A 24,312-nucleotide genomic window follows, 5' to 3' on the forward strand; every position below is an offset into this window, starting at 1 on the left:
AATATTTCCATGAAACCCCTGTGCTAAAGTGGAAAATCCTTAACATCCTGCCTCATATACCTGCACTGAAGTGACATGTGACACCCAGCTAAGGGGGAAGAAAAAAAAACACCTTTTCACATGAATTTTACAAAAATCGAAACTGCATGGTATCTCTCTGCAGCTTAGTGTGGAAACAAGGTTAAATCAAAGGCTTGCTGTGAGTGGTACCTGATGTTACATACTGTAGCGCTCGGGTTTAGGGCCAAGTCTTCCTGACGCCTTGAGTTGAAGCTGCAAAATCTGTACTGGAATAAATAATTACGTTGAAGCAGGTTTGGCAGGGTTTACTTACACAATATAGCTTTATAAGCTTCCCATGCTGGCCAAGCTTTCCTCACTGAGCTCATTTAAAGTAACTGTGTGTTAACAGTGATTTTTTTCAATTTATCAGAATCGCTACACATTCAAGTTCAGGTTCAGGTTACTTTATTTGCACCCGCTGGTACATCTGGTCTGCAGTAAAATGAGTCATCCATCCTGACGTGCACTTTTTCAACACAAACACAGACAACAGACAAGCATACGCAACATAGTGAGGAATAAAAATTAATAAATAATAATGGAGAATCTGGAACAAAGCTGTTTTTAAACCTTGTTGTTCTGAACTTTGGGACTGAAAGGCTGGAAACTGGAGCTCAGTGTGAAAAGTGCGAGTGATCAAATATAATAGAGCCAGCCTACTGCTGTGACTGTCTGGTACTCGGGGACGCTGGGCTCAGCTGTGGCCTCTTTTAACCATTTAACAAGTTGATTTAATCTGCTTTTGTTCTTTACAGATATGTATCCAAACCATGGAACCAAGGAAGAGAATAAAACAGACTCGAAATAAAATTATCAATGTGGATTTTGGAAAGTTTCCTCAAACTCAACAGACATTGGTGCCTTTTTTTATGCACAGCTGCACCGTTTGTTCAGTTCAGTTTGGAGTTAAGAGATTTCTAAATGTGAGAACATTCCCCTAACATCTTTCCATTAATGATTTAATCTTGTGTATGAGTATATTTTCTAAGAATCAGTGATCATATCTCTTGTCATATATGTTTAACTGAAGATCGTGATATTTAACACAGTAATCAATGACAGGCCGTGGCTGGTCTCATTATCCTGGAGCTGGACTAACAATAACAAGAGTCATCTGCACACTTTAGAGTGGTTCTGTTTTCATGCCTGTTGTGAATCATATTTGTGTACCGGATAAATAACAAGGGTAAGAGAAAAATATCACTTTTATACTGCTCTTTGTCTTTTCAAAGACTTTGATGGAAAAAAACAAAGTAATATTCTTTCTTTTTCATCCAAGATAGTCAGTTTGCTCAGAGGGTGGCAATGCTCTTCTGAAGCATGGCACTTATATTGGCTTATAGGTGTTCCCCTGATGTCCAGATTAGATGAAAACCCCTTAAATTTAGTAAAAACAAAGTGAAATCTTTATTGATGTTGAGATCTTTCTAAAAATCCCACAGTTTCTTTCGTTCATGGTCATAATTCTGTTCATGATCTGCAAACTCAATATGTTCCCATCACTTTCAGGCAAGTGCTAAAAGAGACCATCAATACTATTGCTATACTTATTGGGCAATGTGGGTCATATTTAACATAACAGCTGACTACACAGACATCACCTGACTTTAGTGATGTCATGCATAGTGGTGAGCATGACTGTAGTTCATATTTGAACCATCTTCAGAGAGAAAATGCTTCTTATCTGACGATTATTTGATTTGCAAAGTTTCAAGTACCCAGTAATTAAAATAGTTTGTTTCCCAGTGGAAAACAAAAAAGGCCCATAAAAGTGGAAAGGAGCAGAAAACATCTGATTTCGTTGGTATCACTGGAGGCAATCTAACTAGTGGATCACCCACAGATTAAAAGCAATGCAATCTGTTTGTGATGTGAGTGTGCCTGACCTTTTCGGGCTTCACCCTCTTACTGTGGTGAGGTAAACGTCCTCTGCCTCTCTGATGTTTTAAGCTGCGCATGTGATCTGTTTGCTGTCTAGTTAACGGAGAGAGGGAGGACGATCGTGGAATGGAGGGGTGGGGAGGAGGAAGAGGAGGAGGAGGAGGGGGGACTTCAGTGAAGAGTGTGTAATAGGACACCCGCTCTCTCTGTCTTTTCGTTCTCCTCCCTCTCTCCTCTCCTCTCCTCTCCTCTCTCCTGTGCTCTCTCAGTCAAGTCTGCTCTCTGAGCACTTAGATGGAATAGCAGCATTTTTCTTCTTTGGTGTTATTACAGGATACTAGAAACAGGCGAGAAATACGATCCTGCCTTCCGAAACTTGGACCAGCATCGGAGGAAGCTCCTGAGAGGTGAGTCACTGGCAAAGGTCTGATGTGTTCCTTTTTCTAAAGGTAGAAGGTTTACCTGCCTGTACTGCCTGTACCACACTGTACTTTTTATGCAGTGGAGTGGATCTCGCAGTGGATGCAGAGAGGAGGTGGTAGGCAGCAGGCTAACAGGTGCAGAGTCCCACCAGTGAGAATTAGTTTAAAAAAAAGCTGCAAGTAAACTCTATGACTTGGTGCTTCTCTGAGATCATGTGTGGTATTACATCAGACTTCTGTGTCATGCTTTATTTTCCACTCATGTGCTTGGTGAACAATTCCTTTTAAATACACTGTGGCTGGTTATTACGCTGCAGCCAGTAAAATGGAAAACATGACTTTATGAACATTTTTTAGTTCCTCGTTCATCTAAAAAGGCTTAAATCTTTGGTTTAAGTCTCCACCAGCATCTGTCTATAACTATATAGATTCTTTATTTAGAGCTTTAAAAAAAAGTTGTGGTCAGTCACAGGGTTTGAAATCAGAAGATTAATCTTGGTCAATGTGCTTGTGTGAAGTTTAAGAGTTGAAATATACACTTTTAGCTGTGCCTGCTGGTCATGTGTGCAGGGGAATGTGTGGCTGTAATAGAGCTGCTGACAACCGAATGACAGGGTGTGGTATGAACGCACACCGTCCTGCTAGGACAAAACTTCTTTATCATTGTGATTTTAATTTTTCCTGTATTGATCAAAATGCCAAATTGATTCCAACCGGGAGGACTCGTCCCCACTCGTCTCACAGCTGATTTGGGTTCATGTGTTTAAAGCATTAATAGGAGCAGATGGGAGCGATAATCCATGCAGTTTTCCACTTTCATCAATATTAGTTTTTGAGCCTCCAAAATGGCAAAATGGAAAATTCATTAGGCTGCCAGCCAAGCAATGAGCACAATAAACACAATAATCGTTACACCTCACTGGAAATGTAACTATTCGCTCACTTCACTGACCTGCTTTGTGAGAAGACATTTAATTGGTGTTACAGAGATTTCCTGGCACACTGACGCCCTGGAATTTCTCGTCCGAAGAGCTCAGAGAAATTAATTGCAGAATTTATTATTTTTGTTCATGGCAACAAATAGGAAAACATCCTTTACTGTGAAACCCTTTCGTCGAGGGGAGCGTTACAGTGCTCCTTGAGTGTGAGGGAGAGTGAGCTCATTCATGTATTTAGTGTGGCATAGCAAAGTGTCGGAACACAACCGCTTGGGGATATCACAGTATGCACATGAGACTCCCTTGAGGATGAGTTTAGCAGCTGTGAGACCAACATTTCTATACCAGAGCCTCTCCGTGGGGAGATCACCAACTCTCTGAAGGGAGCAGGGAGTGGTAGGTGTGGAAGCTTGGCAGCTCAAAAGGTCAGTCCACCTAAAAATATGGGGAAATGTAGTTCTCACTTAAAAAATTAGGGTTGTCTCTAAATTTTATTTTCAAGGATCTTGCTTTCTAAAATATCAACTGTAGTATGCTTTTTTTATGAAAGATGGCACATGGACAAGGTTTGGTACAAAATGTTTTTGCACCATTTTTGCACCATCTGTATACTTATAAACATTCAAGTCATACCTAAAGGAAAACTTACCTAAAGCTGGAACGCTGTGAAAAATATTCAAGTTTGATATTTGACCTGATGAAGTCTAAAGCTATAAATGAAAAAGACAGCATGCTGCAAAGTCTTGAGTCTTTAGACTTAAGTAATTTTACCAATGTTCTGCTTTTAGCACAAACTTAACTGTTTCATTTTATACTCGATATTCTAAGACTTGGAGGATTTGCAAAAACTGCTGTAATTGTATTATGACGAAGGTGGAAATCTCACTGTGCAATATTCCAGAATTGCAGCACATCGGACTTTATGTACAAACTGACCAGTTTTTTCAGGGACCAGATCTTTTGGGGACGGAAGCCAGAGCAGGGCAAGTTGTGTGAATGCCTGAGCTTGAAGGGGAGGGTGTGCGTGCATGTGTGAGGCTGTGTGGATGATGCAGCAGGAGAAGGGCTGCAGTTACAGCAGCTGGGGCCGTCTGGTAATGCCCCGTGCTGGTTTATTTCTCTCAAGTGCAGCCAAAGACATCTCATCCCCCAGCAGTCCTCCATATGTTATCCTTATGCACCTGAACACCAGAATTCCACTTAAGCTGTATATCAGTCATGCTGCACTCCACCTCACACGCATATTTTAACCTATTTGTACACCACACCCCCAAACTGAAATTTTCATAGCGAACTTGCAGCTTTCTTATCTCTTGGCCATCAATTTTTTATTGCACATCCATAAGGCATGACATCAGAGATTTAGTCTGTGAAATTTTTATTTTGTTTTTGCATGTGAAAGGGTCATTTTTGTTTTATGTCTAGTGCGATGTGGTTTTGCACAGCACAGGTGGTGGAGCGGCCAAATGAGTGGTTAAAAACAGCCCGGCCGTTCTCCAGCAGCGGAGTGTTTCATTGCAGGAGTTAGCGCCTCACAGGCAGTACAGTACCTGCCTCTATCAATAATTGAGCTGCTCTTGTCCCGTTATGGAAAAGGAATGAGAAGAGGCTGTGGCGAGAGTTTCTCCAGCAGCTCTTTTGTGCAGATTTCACTCATCCATATTTAAGAGCCGTACATTTGCGAGGATAAAGCAATGATGGGATTTAACTGACATGTTGTTGTTTTTTATCTCTTTCTTTACTCAGTGTTGTTTGTTCAGTGCTTCTCTCTGTAACTCAGCATTTCTAGATCAGTGAAACTGATGCATTAGCTGTTGAAACTAGCAGTGTGCTGTATGCTGTAGGGTGTTGTCATCATTTAAAAAAAAAATCACATTTCAAATCTTGATCCCACTGGGTGGTACCAATTAACCAGTCTTCATATGTCATATATAGTCACTGTAATTGGGCTGCATTAAGCTGAAGATTAAGAGCCATTAAATTGACTACATTCAATTTAATGGCTTCACTGGTTGTCACAAAGTTTGATGCTGCACTGCTATGTAACCTATACGTCAAATCAGTTCCATTTTGAAATTTACTGCTTGAAATAAGCCATCAACTAACTCTCTGTTGTGCATAAACCCATAATGCATACCGAATCTCAGATAGATAAAGCTATAAATCATTTCAAGGCCTCAGCTACTTGTATGTTTGCTGGTTAATGAGCCAAATGTCTCTGTCAGGAATTAATGAATGCCAAACCAGAGCTAAAACAAGACCTCCAGCAACATTTTGGTAACATTGCTAAACTCCCATTCACCAAAATCATACAAATAATCATGCAACACATTCATAAGTGCTTTCTAACATTCACAAACACACTTGTACTCCAATTAATGCATCAGGGGCAACTTAAGGTTCAGTATCTTGTCCAAGAATACTTCAGCACACCGACTGGAGGAATCAGTGATCAAGCCACTGACCAACTAGCTTTACCACTGGAGCAACAGTCATCCACAGCTACTGTATTGATGAACATGTCCACCAGTGGTTTCAGTCAATTTCTTAAGTAGTACTAACTTTCTAGTAACCTTCTAGCAACAATTTTTCCATGTGTTGCAAAAAAGCCAAATGATTTACATTTTCTATGGATAGCTATTAAGAATTTTCCTGGTCCTTGCATGGTGGTTTCCACTTCCACAAAGTTTGCCGAAAGTGCACATAGTTTTGTAAATCTTTATTGCATATGACCTTGTGGATAACTTGCTAACCTTTAACTTGCTACATCAAAGGTTAATTGCAATGTTCTTCAGAAGCCTCCCCCCAGTTACCACAATGAAAAGTGTTTTATTCCTAATGATTATATGTGAATATGCACTATGATTGACCTGGTAAATCCTACTTAAAATAGTATGTGAAGAAAATGCTAACTCTATATTGAACCAGGACATCATTTGAGACATATCTTAGGTATTTTTGTGGTACATAAGCCATTTTTGTTACAATACCTGTGGTGGCACATGAATGTCGTTAACCTGAAGAAGTATGAGGAAACGTGTTCTCAGAATTCACTATTTTCTCTCCAAAACCTCTCTCCAGCAGCAGTGGTGACTGGCTTTGGTTCCTGAGTGGTGCAGTTATGGGCAGGCCGGAGGGGTTGGCCAGGCCACCTCTGGTGTCAGCCATGGCGTTTTCCTTCCTGGCTCTCTCTTTCCTCTGCACCGGGGTCTCCAGCCTCCCGCAGCCTCTGCCAAGAGTCTTCCTTTCCTTTGAAGGTAAGAAAAAAATACTCATCAACTTAATTGTAATGATTATCTTCTGGTGTGATGAAGCTAAACTGATGCTAAGTCTGTACATTATAACAGAGTGGAATAGGACTCACCTGGGATCTTTAGCAACTATGCTAGAGGATTTATTTAGTTGTTTATTCTTGTTTGATGGATCAGAGTTTGAAACCTTTTCTTCTATATAATCCAATATGCCCCAGGCCTTAAATTTCCATCTGTGGACAGTCCTTGTCTATCCATTGTCTTCCTGTGTGTCTACCAAAGGGAGGAGGTGGCACCGCCTGTCAGAGCTACCCTGTATCTGTTCCTAGTTAAACTTTAATCATACCACTCTGTGCTGTGGGCATGTGGGCATTGTTGCTGCCTCTGGTTTTGATTCTCCTGTTTTATTCATTTATTTCTCTGGACACAGATTATTTTGGGGATTCTTGAATTCTCTTTTGGTTGGATGGGGAGGTTTGATTTTTGTGCATGTGTCTGTCTGCATGTTTGCGTGTATCCATGGAAGGGATAGTGGATCACTCATACCCCTGAGCTAGTGGTGCCGTAACCTTTTTGCAATAGAGGGATAGTGTGCAGGAGCCGAAGGATACGTTTGATCACCTTTCAGTACCTCTCGATGTGGATTAGGCAGCACAGAGCAGCTGAGGCTGTCCATCAGCAAGGTTTCTGCACTCAAATAGTGACTGCAGCCTCGCAGTGTAAGTCTAAAGCAGGTGTAGTTTTATTTTGTTCCCTTTTTCTAGATTTTTCCCAGTTTTGGCCCAGAAACACACTCTTCAAAGTTCAGTTTCCTCCTCTTTCATTCTCATTTCTTCTTCTCTATTTCTTTCCCTTTTATGGTTTCATGTTTTTTCCTTTTGCTTATTGCTTCATTCCAAATAAATGAACCAGTCTGTGGTCCAGATCCAGACTGTCTCTGCTCTGCAACCTCTGAGTTGTTAAATGTGACTGCCATCTTTAAGAAAAAAAAGCCCAAACTAATGACAGCAAAAAAGCTGACATCGCTATCGTTCGTATCTTTGGTCACATTATTTATTCAACTCTTTTCTCGTTATTGTTTCCAAACAGCCACCTAAAAAGGTCTTAGGTGGCCATGCTGAAAATCAGTCTGCCTTGAATGATTGAGTCTCTTTCTACGTGTGGATTAGATTAGATTTGTTTTGCTTAGTGAAAGAGTTTTTCACTACAGGGAGGACCATAAATGGAGAGTTTCAAGCACGCTATCTGAAGCACATTAATTCCTAAACCAGCTCAGGACTTGATCTTTGATGAGTGCTTATCTGTATAATATTCACATGTGATGCAATTGGACACCTGTGTTCATGGCCTAATCGAGTCCTGAAGGGTCATTAAAGCTGGGCTCACATAGCATTTTTTTTTACCATTTTTCTGTGGGTGCTCCTCTAATATGCTGCCATATTTTGTCTGTAACAGCTTCCAAGCTATGTTTTCCCCTGCTATAACTGCCTTATATCCTTGTGTTACCTAGTTCCAAGCAAAAAAACTCTTTTTGCTTTTGCCATCCTTGCTCTGTAGTATTTTCTATTAGCAAGCAACCATCTGTTTCCTGCTTACACTGGCACAAGTATGCCCTGTGTGTCATTTATGTTAGCGTAAATGAACCAGAGTAGATCAGTCGCAGTCTCCCAACAATATGTGAAAAAGCTGTGCTAAAAAGTGTCCAGTGTCCTACTTTTACCTTTAGTCTCTGTGTATCGCTGCTCTTTACAAATATGCCTGGAATTGGGGGACATTCTCTGCAGTACTCAAGTGCTTGAGCAGTTGTGACACTGACTTTACAAAGAGCAGCCCTGTCTGAGACAATGCACTTAATATAGGTTCACTGGGAGTGCAGAGGATCAAGGTGTTTGCCAGTAATACATTAAAAATAGGATTTTGATCCAAAGAATAACAACATGGAAGGTTTTGGTCAAAAGCAGTCATCTCAGAGTGTCAGTAAGAGTAAGTCAAGTAACAGTAACACCAAGTCAAAAGTAAACAGCTGTGTTTTTGACTCAGAAAGCATTTTGAACTCTTGGTTGCTGGAAGAAAGTTTGGCATGGCTGAACACCAGATGCAAGGAGGGTCTTACAGAGAGCAAGGTGGAGGCTCATTTTTTACAAAAACACGGGGGAGGAACAAGTCAGGCAGTATGTGCTCAGTCCAAAGCAGCCAGAAAGATAAATGAAGAGTCATGGAAGATGTATAGGAGACTGGTGTCCCAGCGGGGAGGACAGCACAGGTGTTTTGGCACCTGCTGGGTGTTTAAAAGGTCAGTCATTCAGTCTGGATTCTTCTGCTCCCAGATGTGAGGACCAGTTAATTACTGTGAGCTGGAGCAAACTAAACAAAAAAAATAAACCAGTGGCTAAACTGCACATAGATCATTTCACAACACTTGAATATCCCTTTCCCTTTTCCTCCTCGTGTCACTGCTGAAATCCAATCCGGGGGTAAGGCAGGTTTGTGGGACTCCCGGTGTAGCCTCACGTCCTGCAGAGAAGTTGCTGTCTCCAACATTCCTCTCTCCCGCTCTCCTTTTGCTCTTGCACTCTTCAAGCGAAGGCAGCCAGACCGCAATTAAAAACGCATAATAAACAGTGAAAAATGCAGCTAACCCAAATAATAAACTCTCAAGTGGTGCTTTTCTATTCCGTGCCGCGGATAATAAACAGAGGCCTCCTTTGCTTATAGCAAAACTATTTAGGGATACCAAGTGTGATAAAAGATAATTGCTATACTCCCCTTCACTTGCTTTAAGTATCTATTGTTCTCTCAACATTTATTTTGGCCTGCTTTATGCTATGTTTGATGCATGTGCTGTTTCAGAATCAGGCTGAAATGCTGAGAGACTACAGATTTCGAGGAGAAACTTAATTGCTCTCAGACAAAGAAATCCTCCAACTTTCAGATCAATGTCTGCAGTGTTGTTACTATAGATTTGGTCTCATCGGAACAAAGTTAAAATTGATTTTCGTTTCCAATCCATGACATTAAGTTCTAAGACCTTTTCAAGAAGCCAAGCCTCGGTGCCTTGAGGCCGCAGCTGCAGTAATGCTTGATACTGGGAGGTAAAAGTGCCCTTTCAACAAGCCACAAAGTTAAATATGCACCTTCACCACATTAACCCTGGACAGTGAGAAGTGAAAACTGCGTAGTTTATATAAAGTGCTTTTCTACTCTACCAGAGCGCTCAAACAACCTATTCTCAACCTTTTTTCAATCAAGCACTTTTTTATGCTTAAGTGCTTTCTGTCTAACATTCAGATACATTCATTAAAGAGCAATTTGGAATTGGAGTTAGTACCTTGTCCAAGGATATTAGGCACGAAGCCAGTGATCTACCTCCTGAGGTACTCCCACCCTATAATTAAAATCCATTCATTTACTAAAACTGAATGCTGAGCAAGATCAAACTTTAGCCATATCTTTAAGCTTTAATACATTTTTAATGCCCCATACATAAAGTGAGCATCGTGATCATTCAGCAGCACAGACACCAGACATGGTTTTATGGAGGAAATTGCCTATAAAGCTACAGAGATGTTCTGTACCAGCCTAAAACATGTTAATTTCTGCTGTAAATCTGGGCTCGTTAGCATGGATGTCTACTGGGAACGACACACTTTTGGAGTCAGCCTCAAGTGGCCGCAAGAGCAACTGTTTTTGTCCGCTTCAATTTTTCAACCCCTGAGGCTGCTGCGTGGTTGAGCCAAACCAAATCAACATAGGTTTGCTGTGGGTATCTCACAAAATACTACTACTACACTAAAATACTCCTGTGATTCAAAACGTGGTTTAAATATTGGGTGGTGCACTGTAAATAGGTTTCTGCATACTTGTGGGAGACATTATTATGCTGTATAAACTTTGAAACTGTAAGATGTGTTATTTAAAATAAGCTACTATTCAGTAATGTGCCGCTTACTTGTTCTGCTACTGTATCAGAGGTTGGCCTAACTGGTGCCAAATGTCTTTCCGGCTCATTTATCTCCCTGGTAGGCAGATGGGGCAGCGGTCTGTGTTTACGATCGGGATCATTTACCCTCATCAACAGTCTCCCGCTGTTCTGGAAAACTTCCATATTCAATACAGTATTAACTTACAAGTCTATACGTTTGGAATGTCAAGCCATGAAGCAATGTTTATTTGAAAGTGAATGGGCCGTATGCTTTTGTGTTAAATGTAGATTTTGGTGCACACATGTTTGAGAGCCTGGCTGAGACCAAGGGCAGATTGATTAAAATGATGTCTGCAGTTAAATCGCACTGGTATGAGCCACACGTGCCATGGCCTGAACCAGAACCAGGCACAGAGATCAGGAAGCAGGCGTCGACGTGCGGATACGCTCCCTTTCATGAGTCATTTCTGCATCCCCTCACCCCCCATTTGTTCATACAGATATAGTGCTGTTCATGCTGTCTGTTGAGGATGTTTACATGGTGTGAGTGAGCGTGTGCATGTCAGTAAACCTAACAGAGTGAGTGAGTGTGTGCTAATGTTAAGTGCCTGATTGTGCATTCTTTGACTTGATTGCATTTAAGTAGCAAACTTTTCAATGAGTCATTGTTAAAGCTATGTGCTTTTCCAGCTTTCTGAACCGCATGCAGCTATGAGACACAGTCTCCAAGCCTTTTAGCTATACCTCAAAACCAAGGCTTTTTCTTGCTTGACCCAGATGATATTACTGTACATTAACCTCTCATGTGATGTTTTAAATATGAACTTTTTTCGCCTGAGATTTAACCACTCTTGATAAACCTTTTATAAGATTTTTACCTGTTAAGTGAGCATCATGATCATTCAGCAGCACAGACACCAGACACGGACTGAATAATGGCGTGCATTTTCTCTTGGGGTCAACAAAAGATCAAAGGGTCAAAGGGCAACGCTGACAAGTAGCCAGAAGCAGAACAGGATGTATTTGACTGCGACATCGCGCCAACATGCCTCCGCTTTCCTGCCTCTGCTTCACATTTCACCTGCACGTTAGCGTCTTCATTTTTTGGAGTAATGAAGAAAAATCAGTGATGCTCTGTTGTTGCGAGGAATTCATGACAGGCCAAAGCATGAGTCTGTCAGAACACAGAGAGGTACGGTACAAATAGCTATAGGTCAGTGGTGCATATATGAATACCAGCATATGTGTGGCATATTTCTTAAGGGTGTATGTATGCATTCTCACACAAACCCACACGCGTGTCATTAGATCTCTATGAAATTGCCTGAGTGACATTTTCTTCAGGGGTATTCGGGAATGTGGTGAGCTCCAGCTTGAGGCTGACAGCCCGTGAGATGTTTGACAGCTCCTCTGTCAGCTGGCCTTTCTCTGCCTTCCTCCGCCTGTTTTTAGCCGTTTCCAAGTCTGACCTTGCACACCCTGTTGAATGTTTTATTATTGCCCCTCTGGAACATGTTGAAAGGTAATCAATGGCCATCAATACGAACAAAGACAGAGTCTCTTTAGGGAGAGCCAAGGTCTATGAAAAATTCTTTAGTCAAAGATTGGCATTAACACAAAGCAGTAATCCGATTTTATGAAAGGATTATGCTTGTTTGCTTCCATCACTTGTTCAGGTATGTAGTATAGTGTAAGCTCGCCTTATTGAATTGGACAATGGCTACATTCATATGCTGAAATAAGGTTTAAGATGCATTATTTTTACTTTACTGGAAACCCCTAAACAGTCATTTTTTTAAGTCAGCACAACAGAACCAACCCAGTTGCTTCATTCCCTCAATGATTTCTTCTGATAAGTGTTTATGCATCAAAACAAATCATTTAGTACTCATCCGGTTCTAAAATTATTTAAATGCACACAAATTTAAATGAGCAACAGCACAGGACATATTGCAGCATGTCATTATATATTTCACAAAAATTAAGCCAACATACAGAAGCAGGGTTTGCGAGCATTTGTTTATGCACATCTTTCTTAACATCCTGCCACAGCATTTCAATCAGACTGAGTTCTGGACTGACTGGGCCATTGCTACACGATTTTCTTTTTTGGCCATTCTGTTGTATATTGGAGATTATGTACCAGAATTTCAGGAGCAGGACCACGCCTCCAAACACGGTCCTTCCGGCTGGAGCCATCGCCCGGGAGCCATCGCCCGGGAGCCATCGCCAGTCCCCTTCGAGGCCTTCCCCAAACCGCACCTCAATTCATGTCAAAGCATTCACTTTTACCTACTAAAACGCTGTCAAACCTAAAATGAGGACATGGGCCCAGCTAGTGAATTTGCTGTTGTGCTTAGGTTCAATGTCCTGTTGCATGACCTGGTTTTGACTCAGTTTTAGCTGTTGGACTTATCACCTCACATTTGGCTCTAGAATACTTTGGTATTCTAACAAGCCCAAATAATTACTCCTTCACCACCGTACTTGATGGCTGGTCTGAGATGTTTGCTGCTGATCCTGTGTTTACGTTTTGCCTTATGTGATTCTGTCTATTCTTGCCAAATATCTCCTTTTTGGACTCATCTGTTAAAGTACGTTGTTCCAGAAATCTTGTGGTTTGTTCAGATACAGCTTTGCAAACCTAAGATGTGCTGCTATGTTATTTTTAGACAGAAGATGCTTTCACTTGGCAACCGTTCCAAAAAGATCATCATTGTTCAGTCATCTTCTAATTGTACTTTCATGAACGTTAACTTTTAACATACTAACTGTTGAGTCTGAGATGTAGCTCTTGGGTTTCTTGCAGTTTCTCTGAGCATTATACAAACTCAGGTTAGGATGACCTCAGTGGGACTTCCTCTTCTCGGAAGACTGTAAACCATTTTGAATGTTTTCTACTTGTGAAGAATGATTGGCTGCAAACTGCTTAGAGATGGACTAGTAAACTTTTCTACCTGGACAGGCATAAGCAATTGCTTCTGCGGATCTTCTTCTTCCTTGGTTGTATTTAAATTATTTTAGAACTTGCTAAGGACCAGATGACTTTTTATGCCCTGGTGTATAATATAATTTCAATCTTGAATGTGGCTGAAGATGGTTTTCCTATATGCCTTGTAAAAACAACAGCTCTAAAAATCCTCTGACCCATATCTCCTGCAGGCCTCCCCTCCCTCTGAGACTCTCTACAAGATCCTTCCTGACAGTAAAAGCTCAGAGATTTACTGTCCACTAGAAGTAACTAGGGACTCCTGATGTGGGCAGGTGAGAGGTCACAGGCTAAAAGTCATGGCGACTGCATGAGTTGATTCTGTGTGAAGGATCGACTGTTGGTGACATCTGAGGACGCTGCATAAATGCTAATTGAGGCACTGGGATTGCAAGCTAGCTGGCTTGCAGGGCGGATGATGGACAGTTTATCAGCTCAAGTTTCGTCTCTTCGAAATACTAGCTGTCACCTTAACAGGTCAACCACGCACCAGCAGTTGACATCACTCTACACAAACACACGCAGAAAGCCAAGGGAGAAAAATACGCTGCGATCTCGCATGTCATGTTTAGATATGGTGTCTGCTTTTGGACGCCAGTGTGAGAGAAGGCATATATTTCAACTCACGCACTCTGTTCAGCCATGTGATTCACATTAAAAATGTCTGGATGTAGATAACTGATGACAGACAACAATCAGGAAATTAATGACACACAGCAGATATAATTCCAATAGGGCTTTTGTCCATGACCAGCAGTTGCAGTACAGTAAGGCTGAGAGTGCTGTTCACATGCTGAGTGCAGCTTTCCTGGGAATTTGGAGTATGTCAGTTACACAGACAATCGGACGACTCTGTCAGCCAGCACACGATGTCCTGGGTGGTCTTCTTGTACTAGATCGACACTTTAACTTCCCTTCTGCCATATGTATATGCCACCAGCCATTACTGTATATCAGCGGGTAAATCCCCAAGGAAAATGGATGGCTGAATGTTCCAGCACCAGCCATTTTTTATTTCTAAACAGGCTTGGCAGTTGCCGGGATAAAGTCTTTTGCAGACCCAGTATGTGTGAGTTGGTCAGCACAGTGTTAGGTGAGTGCAGCCATCCAGAAGTGAGCCCAAGAGCTCTTTGCATTGTTCCGACTAAGAGCAATGGCATTTGGCACCAGGTTTGAAGTCAGGCCTCTATGATGAAACCCACTCCTTCTTCTTGTGAGGAGAGATGAATGAAAAGGGGGCGGTATAAGCCCCTGCTTCAATATTTATCAAGATGAGTGATTGGGGTCCTCCCACCAGCTACCCCTGACAACCACAGAACGGGTTCTGCTTTAACTAAATGGAAAGCAAGCCTCATTAGCATGGAGTTAATATATTCACACTGGCCTTTCAGGTAAAAAGCCAATTGATGAGGGCTGATTTGCATAAGAGAAACTAAGGTTGGTTTGTAATTGGCCCACCGTTCAACCCGTTCAACCTTGAAGTGTGTTTAATTAGGTGGATGGATGTTTTGGCTCATGTTCAGACATTAGCATTAATCAAAAAATTCAACTCTCTAAACACCTAGTCAGTTTGATTAAAGCTGATCTACAAAGACTAAGCTAACATCCTGACAGAATAATCCGATATTGTTCTCCCATGCTGATTTTACCACCTTGTCGTGTGGACATAAAAGTACCTGCCGATGGATTTTTACGACGTAACTCCCTTATCTGATGACTCAAACAAGTTACAGCCTTCCTTTTAAAATGAATCGTGACACCACGCTGTTTCTATTTCCTATCAAACTGGATGAAGATCCCTAAGGCTGCATGAAGCGACACCAGCTGAGTGAGTTGGCACCAGCTCCTAAAATCTGAAACCAGGCGGTCCAACATTACAAATGCCTCTCTCATAAACATCTCACATATTTTCCAGCCACTGTGAAGTTCTAATTTTTATGATGCCACATTACAACAGACCACTTCTTGTATTATTATCCGCAACCAGAAGCATTGTTTTCTTCTGGAGTCACTGCTTTAAAACTCGCATATCTGATATCTCACGCACTTTTGGGGGGCAATTGTATCGGAAAGTCTTGTGGATTTAAAACCTGAGAGAAGATTCATGGTGGCTGTTACATTTCCTCTCCTGGATATGTAATGACAACAGAAGAAAAAAAAATGAATTGTGCAGCACAACTTCCTCTTCTGGGTTTTGATTGCTGCTATACAACCAACAGGGACACAATGGCAGGTCACTTCATTTTACACACACTTTCTTTCTATTTCTTCTACGTTTTTCACCAGTCACAGAAAAAGGGATGTTCATTTCGTTACCCTGTGGGATACCTATCTTGGTTATTGCACTGGACCCTGTGCCCATGAACAATCACAGCTTAGAAGAGGCTGAATTAACTGCCACACTGATCACAGCTTGTAGTTGTTTCAGATATCCTTCAAAGAAAAGGGGTGGGGGAGTCTTCTGGCAAGAAACAAAGTTCTCCTTTTTTTTTTGAACCTCCAAAAATATGAGCCATATTCTTTATGGAGTTTCAAAATAAAATGGAGACCTTTGTTTTAGTCCACTAACTCTCTAAAGGTGATGCAAAATCAAATTCTCTTTTAAACAGATAAAGTTAAGCAGTAAAATTAAGTTAATGTAGGTTTTTTTTCTTTTAATTGTAATGCATTAAACCTCATCTATCAATACATGAAGAGTATTTTCTGCTTATATGATGACCAGGAAGTAATCTGTTGTTTAATATTGGAGGACTACTGGGGTTTCTCAACTGAACAAAAGCCTTTTGTTGGGTCTTCTTCTGCTAGGCCACTTCATGAAAAAAAGAGATGTCACAGAGATAGTCTCAGCTTTCCCGGCACTAGTTTTCCTTTTCCGCTAACCCCACTGTCCATCCGACCGATCAGGATGAATTCTATTAAAATTGGTCTTCCATCTAGGCCATAGGGCACTATGAGTCAAAGCTCAAAGTCATAGCCAGGACACAGGGGGCTGGTGTTACATCCATGGGGAAGTGCATAACCCACCTGCCTACATACATAATAGAAAACCCACCAGCTGTCAGTATTTCCAGACCCAGTTCCTCTGTCTTTGTTTGCTGGTGTCATCATTGCAGATTAAGAGGAAAAGAAAAAAAACAAGAACAAAAAAAAAGATAAAGCCATTTCATCATCCCCATTAATTCAGCTTTTTTTAATTTCTTATCATTAAAAGCGTGGTTCACGCCCTTAGCCCTTTTCAAGAAATATTTAAAAATGCAGCTCCCCAATCCTTCCAATGTATTCTGTCTTTCGTGCATAAACCAGTTAGAAAATGTAAACCTTGAACCTCCAACAAGTGTCTCGGTCATGCTTCAGTAACTGTGTAAACAACCAGTCTTGACACTCTTGCCTCTCAGCATTTGTGTGATCTCAACAACTAAGAACGCCCATAAAACCACAACAAAAGAACCACATGTGATCCAGGGGATTTCGTCATCTTGGACATAGAAAACAATGCAGTTGTCCTCCAACTTCTGTTTTCTGTTTTGATTAAAACAAGAAGAGTCGTGTTGTCAAAAAAAAAAAAAGAACTTGATATAATGCCTCAGTGGACTGAAGGGGTCCTTGGGAGGTCTACGGATGCCTCGTACACAGGTTATGAGCTGGTGCTAATTCTGTAAACACTGGGTCCCAATGAATGTACTAAATGACTCTGGAAATCCTTGACTGTTCAGAGCAGCCCTCTCTCCCTGACAGAGCAGGTGCACCATCTGGCAATTTGAACTTTAAATGCTGGTCCACAACGCTGCAGCACTGCAGGCGTGACTCGTGTGTTTATATGAGATTGAAAGCAGAGCACAGAGAAGATACTGGATCCAAAGGTATGCAGGCTCCAGAGGGTTTCAGTTTGTCTCTAGCTGAATAGGCCGGATCCATGTGACACACCCCTGCTGCGTCCCGTCTCAGCACCAGGCTTAACTGGTCTTCCACCTTCACGAGGGAACATGAAAGTCTCCCGTTTCCCCCCACTGACAAAACACTACAAAGTTCACCATAATATTAAACAGTTGTTTTACCGAGACCCTGCCCGTCCGAACAATTCGTTCTCTTTGTGGAATGTTCTGGAAAGGTTCTGTCAGAAAGAACAGGAGTTCTTCATCTTATTAGTGTCAGTGAGACTGAAGCAGTGTCAAAAATTGGTCAAACCTGGTTTTCACAGGAGACATTAATAAATAATTTTCGATTAGATGGGGAAGGCACTCAAAAAATCAACTGGAAAATATGAGAACTAGATGAGGTCCGGTTAGGTTTTCAGTTAATTTGCCTTTATTTTACGAATAATCTTTGTTTTGATGTCAATTGTATCAAGATTTGTAACATTTCAAATTGTTAAGTTAAAGATATTCTCCAGACTTTATAAAAAAAAATACACTATTAAATCTTTCAATGTAAACTCCGACTGTTCAGCAGTATTAGAAATTTTTAACTTCTGATTTTTTTTAAAGAAAAAGTGTGGGATACAGTTAAATGTTCCCAAAATCCTAGTAAGCATAGACTAGTTTGTTATTGGTGGTTTTGTTAAATAAGACCATATTTGTACATGTTGGCTAACATTAGCTTACTTAAGCAAAAAATGTGAATGCTGATATAAATGGTGGCATGGTGGTGCAGTAGTTAGGATTCTTGTTTTTATACCATGGAGGTTGTGGGTTTGAACCTCCTGGTGGGTTGTGGATTCTGTGTGTGTGTTTGCTGCCATGTTCTCTCTGTGCTTCCATGTAGTCCGGCTAGCTCCCACGGTCCAAAGACATGGTTAGGTTTATTGGGGAGTCTAAATTGGTAAATTGGTAGTCTAACACATTTGTTAGCATACCAGACATGCCACACATAAGAAAATTACCTTTTGTCCTGAATAAATCAGCTTCTATAGCAGTTAAATCTTGTCTTTGTTAGTTATGGCTAGTTTAAATATAATAACCCTGGATTGTCCAAACTTCATATACTTGTCTTTCTTCTTCTCCTCGCCACCTCTACTCTTTTTAAAGGCCACAACTAACATAACTGATCCTTTAGTTTCCACCCACTGAGGTTTAACTCAACCACTGAGATTATTCTTGCCTGGATAGGCTATAATGTATGACTGTAAAACCTAAACCCCTACTTAGTCCCTCCATTGTGAAGAGCTGCATGTTTTAAATACAGCTGCCACTTTTATGCTCCACAAAACTAAGATCTTGAAGAATATTTAGGTCTTTCTAGAATATCATCCAAGAAACTATTTCAGGAGATTAATATAATGTTGTTGTTTTGTTTTTGTTTTTAAATAATCTGGAACCCTGCCTGTTTTTAATTAGCTGTTAATTAGTCTTTCACCCTTGGTGGCTTGCACTGTGCCAGAGCAACATCATTAGCCTTTTCAGCATTAGAAGAATATTACCTCCGCACAGAGCTCACTCTGTGATGCTATCTACGATGCTATCCTTATGGTTGCTTTGAAGCGTGATCCTAAAAGTTTTTCTTTCATTAAACACAAATCTTCTTGACAGGACACCTTCCCTCCTAATTTGGTGTCTCATAAGTCAGGTAAAAACACTGTCGTGTTCATGTGCCTGTTCTTCATTAGGCACCAGACGATGCTCTCACTCGGATGATACAATGTTTAAAAATACCCAGCTCTCTCACTTCAAGACATTAACCATGTAAGGCAATTTACCTAAACATAGTTGGAGTAGAGAGCGAAGAGTCGTGGGAAACTCGCCTGTGACTGAAGTGGTTAACTCGTCTTTATTTAAAGTTAAATACTCCAGGCTTTTTTACGTGGCCAACGCACCAAACAACAGCCTGGGATGAGAGCGAGGGGTGCCACAGAACAGCCACTCTCCTTTGAGATGAAAGGCTCCAGCCTCAAAAGCATATGTCACACAATAATGAAAATGTGACTTTAGCCGAAGGCAATGGAGCAAAGTATAGACAACCTGTTTGTTGATTAGAGGAGGGAATGCAAAGAGAGCTCAGAAAGGGTCAATAGAAGGAAGGAAATGGAGGGTGTAGATCTACAGTGACCCGCACTCCCACCCCCATACCCCCTGCTCTCAGTGAAGATTGAAAAAGTGATAAATATGCATGAGTTTGGCTTCGACAGTGAAGGCCTTTGATGGTATGGTTGAGAATTCTTTATCTCTGGAGCAAATAGGCTGAAAATAACTGTCTGAGAAGGTTTACTTTGTGCGCATCTGAACAATGTTCACTTTTAATGAGTAGAAAAGAGTCTGTAGGAAGACTTTTCCGTACTCTATGCATTTAAACATACCCGCATGCGGCATCTGCCTTGAACATGTGCACTGTGCTCACAGCTTTCCTTTAACTGTGTTGATTAAAGTTAAGTTAAAAATCATAGATCTTTACTGATACATTATAGTGAGATTCATTTCAGTGGTCATTTGTTCTCCAGTCCTCGATGTTCAGACTAGGGGGGGGGAAAGTGATTTCAAGTTTGCACCATTTTATGAGCCATAAAATCTAAAACTGTTTTAGAGGAGTGAAAGTGCCAAGTTGTGACCACAGAGTGTACATAAAAGATAGACATAGAGCTACCCTGGTTCTCTGTAGTACTAATGGCCTTCTCCATTTTAAGTGACAGTTGATGATCCAGCAAACTGGGATTGAACTTGTAAACAGTAGATTTACAGCGAAACCAACCAAAGACTGCATACAAAAAATAGGAGCCAATATGGAAATGTCCAACAGGAGGCAATTCATTTAATTGCAAAAACATTCCTCTTGTACAATGATGATTCTACTCCTCATGGGATTTATGACCTCAATAAACACTTTCATGATGACTTCATTCATTCATTCATTCATTCATTCTATTACTTTATTCAAGTTGTTTAATACAGCATCCAGCCAATTAGAGAAAGCCTTATTTTGGCTGGTGATTCACAAATCCCTAATATTAAAGCTTGCCATATCCTGGATTTGTCAATCAGATCCAGTGCTTGGTTATTATTATTGGTTTCAAAACCCAATGTGCCAAATTGCTAAACTATGGGTTTCAGAATCGGTGTACATAAACCTCAGGGGTAGGCAACTCCAGGCCTCAAGTGCCGCTGTCCTGCAGGTTTTAGATCTCACCCTGGGTCAACACACCTGAATCAAATGATAAGTTTATTACTAGGCCTCTGGAGAACTTCAAGACATGTTGAGGAGGTAATTTAGCCATTTAAATCAGCTGTGTTCAAGGACATCTAAAACCTGCAGGACACCGGCACTCGAGGCCTGCAGTTGCCTACCCCTGACATAAACCAACAGGTGGCATTATGGTGGCTCTGTCTACTTTGTATATGTCGTCTGTGGTTGAGGAAGTTAAGGGTTTTGTTTTTTTTATTCTGATATTATGTAAAGTGAAATCATTGTAGTGACCTTTAAAAGGAGCTGCTACTCCAGATGTCAAAGGCTGTCTGTGGGGAAGGCAGCGTGTGAAAGCAGGGCTCAGGGAAAAAGGAATAAACTCTGAAAACAGCTTTAATGCTGTTAACATCATAAGGGTTAACTTGCAAGAGTACAAAAAGTTCAAAGCATCTGCAGAGCAGGAAATCTGGATCTAGCAGGAAATAAGGATCTCAGGAACAGAAGCTAAGAACCGAGGACATGGAATAACAACACTAGAAGGAACTTGTATGAAGCATCAGGAAGAGATGTAAAAGAAATAACTGTGGATAGAAAGCTAAATTCCAACAATGCAGAATCCTAATCAAACCAAAAATACATAAAAAAGAAGCCAAAAACTCAAAACCCAAAGCACGACAACTGTGGTATCCCTGAGCTTAGCTTCAACCTCAGGCAGGACTGCTGAAGTAACGTCTTTATTTACACCCAACCACACGGACGTTTGACATTGCTCAACACTTTTAGAGCACATACAGTTCATAAAATTAACAAATGACTAATCCTTAGTAATGCACAGGCCTGGTGTTCCCTCAGCATGGTTGGTATGTGTGGCAGCCCAAGTCCTAGCAGCCAGCATTCGACTGGATAGATTAGCACAGCACAACAACTCAGCTCATACTGGCCCTGCTCCTTAAACACTCCTTTCCCCAGCTCCCCCTTTGCAGCTGTACAAAACCGCACACTGCTCCCACATACCCTTTCAATGAATATGAACCTCTCCCCCTCTAAGTTAAATCAGTTGATATAGTCACAAAACAGCATTTGAGACTTCTAAATCCAAAGATCTGAGTGATTTCAGACGTCGGGTTTTGCTTCTTCGGCCTCAAGTCTGTTTGGGTCTCCACTGTAAACGTCTGGCATGTGATCTTATCTAGGCGTTACCTTGCGTGGACTTTACTGCAGCCCTCTCTATATCAAGAATTGCCCCTACTACACATGTTTCTAATACAAAGAAGAGAGATTATGAATGTTAATGTTAAGCAGTTTGATGCTTCTAGCAACCTTCTGTGCTACTTAGAAGTGCATTTGAAGCAAATATTTTGCAGCAGCTGTGGTTATCTTTTATAAGGTGTGTTTAAGAAACTGATTCCAAATGTTAAAAAGTTTTCTTTTTGGATCCTTGAGGCGCCGGTGTGGACACAAGAGATCAGTGTGGGCTTGTATGTATCTGTCTCTCTCTGTGTTTAATTTAGTAGAATTGGGAAAAGCTTCTCCTATGACAGTGTTTAAACAAGCTTATTTGTATGTTATACTTAGTCAGCTTTCTCTGTGTGCCTTTTAGACCTGCAGGCCTCTGAGTCATTTGAACATTATAGTATATCAGACAAAGCCATGGACTACAGGCTGCTGCAGATGGATGAGGACCAGGACAGGATGTATGTGGGCTGCAAGGACCATGTTCTCTCCATGGACATCAACAACATCACCCATGGCACACTTAAGGTCAGCAGATGCTTATTGTTGCAGTTAAACAGAAACGCTTTATGCCATTGCAGCGTTGGTATCATGGTGCGCTATTTTTTTTTTCTCACAGGCACAAAGAAGAAAACATGAATGTTATGTAAAAACACTGTGTAAGAGACAACACAACACCACTGCTGAGGATATTATTGTAATGTGTGTGCAAATTACCATGCATTTGCTATCCTCCGTACACTTTAAGGGTTTTTCAAAATAGCCATAAAAACGCTCATGCTCACTTATAACTAATTCCGCATGCAGCAAAGGAATCATCTTCTGTGTAATTGACAGGCATGAAGTGCATAAACAGATGGGAAAGCATTTAGGTTCCCCCAGAGAGTGCTGCACCGCATCCATTTTTGTCAAGTAAATTGCTTGATATATTCATTGAGAGCGACCTTTAAGCACCTCTCCCGGGTTTGAAAACACACATTTCCACAGATGATAGCAAGCTGTAATCACTGACACCGAGACTTGTGTGGAAACTAAAAAATGTCCGGGCATTCATTGTACTCATTTTGCACAGTGTTTTTTTGCCCATGTACTTAGGATATAATGAAACCTCATGAGCATATTGATGTTACGCCTCTTTCAATCTGTTAGTCGCTAATTTAACTGATGTGCCTTTTTTTTTCTAACCATCAGCTGTTTTGGCCTGCTTCAACAAGCAAAATAGAAGAATGCCAAATGGCAGGCAAGGACCCTACAGTAAGGAGATTAAACCTCTTTGATTTCTTGATTTATTTTAGACTCCCACTACTGTAATAACACATTACAGCATAGATTGCATGTTGTTCATTTACATGTTTTTAGCATTCAGCTAAATACAAAGACTCTATATAAAAGATAGTTTTGGTCACCATAACATCACCCTGTGTTTTGAAGCTTTGAGTTTAGTGTTGTGCGTATCACCATGTTGGGGTTTTTGGCACCAGCAGTGACCAAATTTTAACAACAATACGAAGCGTTAATTTAGCAGTTAGCAACATTAAGTTTGGTTAGCAAGATGTAGCTATACAGGGAGTGCAGAATTATTAGGCAAGTTGTATTTTTGAGGAATAATTTAATTATTGAACAACAACCATGTTCTCAATGAACCCAAAAAACCCATTAATATCAAAGCTGAATGTTTTTGGAAGTAGTTTTTAGTTTGTTTTTAGTTTTAGCTATTTTAGGGGGATATCTGTGTGTGCAGGTGACTATTACTGTGCATAATTATTAGGCAACTTAACAAAAAACAAATAAATACCCATTTCAATTATTTATTTTTACCAGTGAAACCAATATAACATCTCCACATTCACAAATATACGTTTCTGACATTCAAAAACAAAACCAAAACAAATCAGCGACCAATATAGCCACCTTTCTTTGCAAGGACACTCAAAAGCCTGCCATCCATGGATTCTGTCAGTGTTTTGATCTGTTCACCATCAACATTGCGTGCAGCAGCAACCACAGCCTCCCAGACACTGTTCAGAGAGGTGTACTGTTTTCCCTCCTTGTAAATCTCACATTTGATGATGGACCACAGGTTCTCAATGGGGTTCAGATCAGGTGAACAAGGTGGCCATGTCATTAGTTTTTCTTCTTTTATACCCTTTCTTGCCAGCCACGCTGTGGAGTACTTGGACGCGTGTGATGGAGCATTGTCCTGCATGAAAATCATGTTTTTCTTGAAGGATGCAGACTTCTTCCTGTACCACTGCTTGAAGAAGGTGTCTTCCAGAAACTGGCAGTAGGACTGGGAGTTGAGCTTGACTCCATCCTCAACCCGAAAAGGCCCCACAAGCTCATCATTGATGATACCAGCCCAAACCAGTACTCCACCTCCACCTTGCTGGCGTCTGAGTCGGACTGGAGCTCTCTGCCCTTTACCAATCCAGCCACGGGCCCATCCATCTGGCCCATCAAGACTCACTCTCATTTCATCAGTCCATAAAACCTTAGAAAAACC

At 41.0% G+C, this 24,312-nt stretch overlaps 1 protein-coding gene across 6 annotated transcripts in view; it reads left to right on the plus strand.

Moving 5' to 3' along the window:
* Positions 1–2,146: 2,146 nt before the first annotated feature.
* sema3c (sema domain, immunoglobulin domain (Ig), short basic domain, secreted, (semaphorin) 3C) overlaps positions 2,147–24,312 on the plus strand; it is a 44,236-nt gene continuing 22,070 nt past the window's right edge. The window contains exons 1-4 of one of the 6 annotated variants that reach the window (XM_082510737.1): positions 2,147–2,351; positions 6,386–6,561; positions 22,177–22,337; positions 23,001–23,063. In XM_082510737.1, the coding sequence (XP_082366863.1) occupies positions 6,426–6,561; positions 22,177–22,337; positions 23,001–23,063 (360 nt within the window). In that variant the 5' untranslated portion in view covers positions 2,147–2,351; positions 6,386–6,425. Of the gene's footprint in view, positions 2,352–3,573; positions 3,730–6,385; positions 6,562–20,725; positions 20,757–22,176; positions 22,338–23,000; positions 23,064–24,312 lie in introns of those variants that run through there. The other 5 variants (XM_082510738.1, XM_082510741.1, XM_082510739.1 and 2 more) reach the window with 5 other exon arrangements.

Source organism: Aulonocara stuartgranti (genome assembly GCF_965226115.1).
Source record: "Aulonocara stuartgranti genome assembly, chromosome: 17".
In the NCBI taxonomy this organism is placed as follows: domain Eukaryota; kingdom Metazoa; phylum Chordata; class Actinopteri; order Cichliformes; family Cichlidae; genus Aulonocara; species Aulonocara stuartgranti.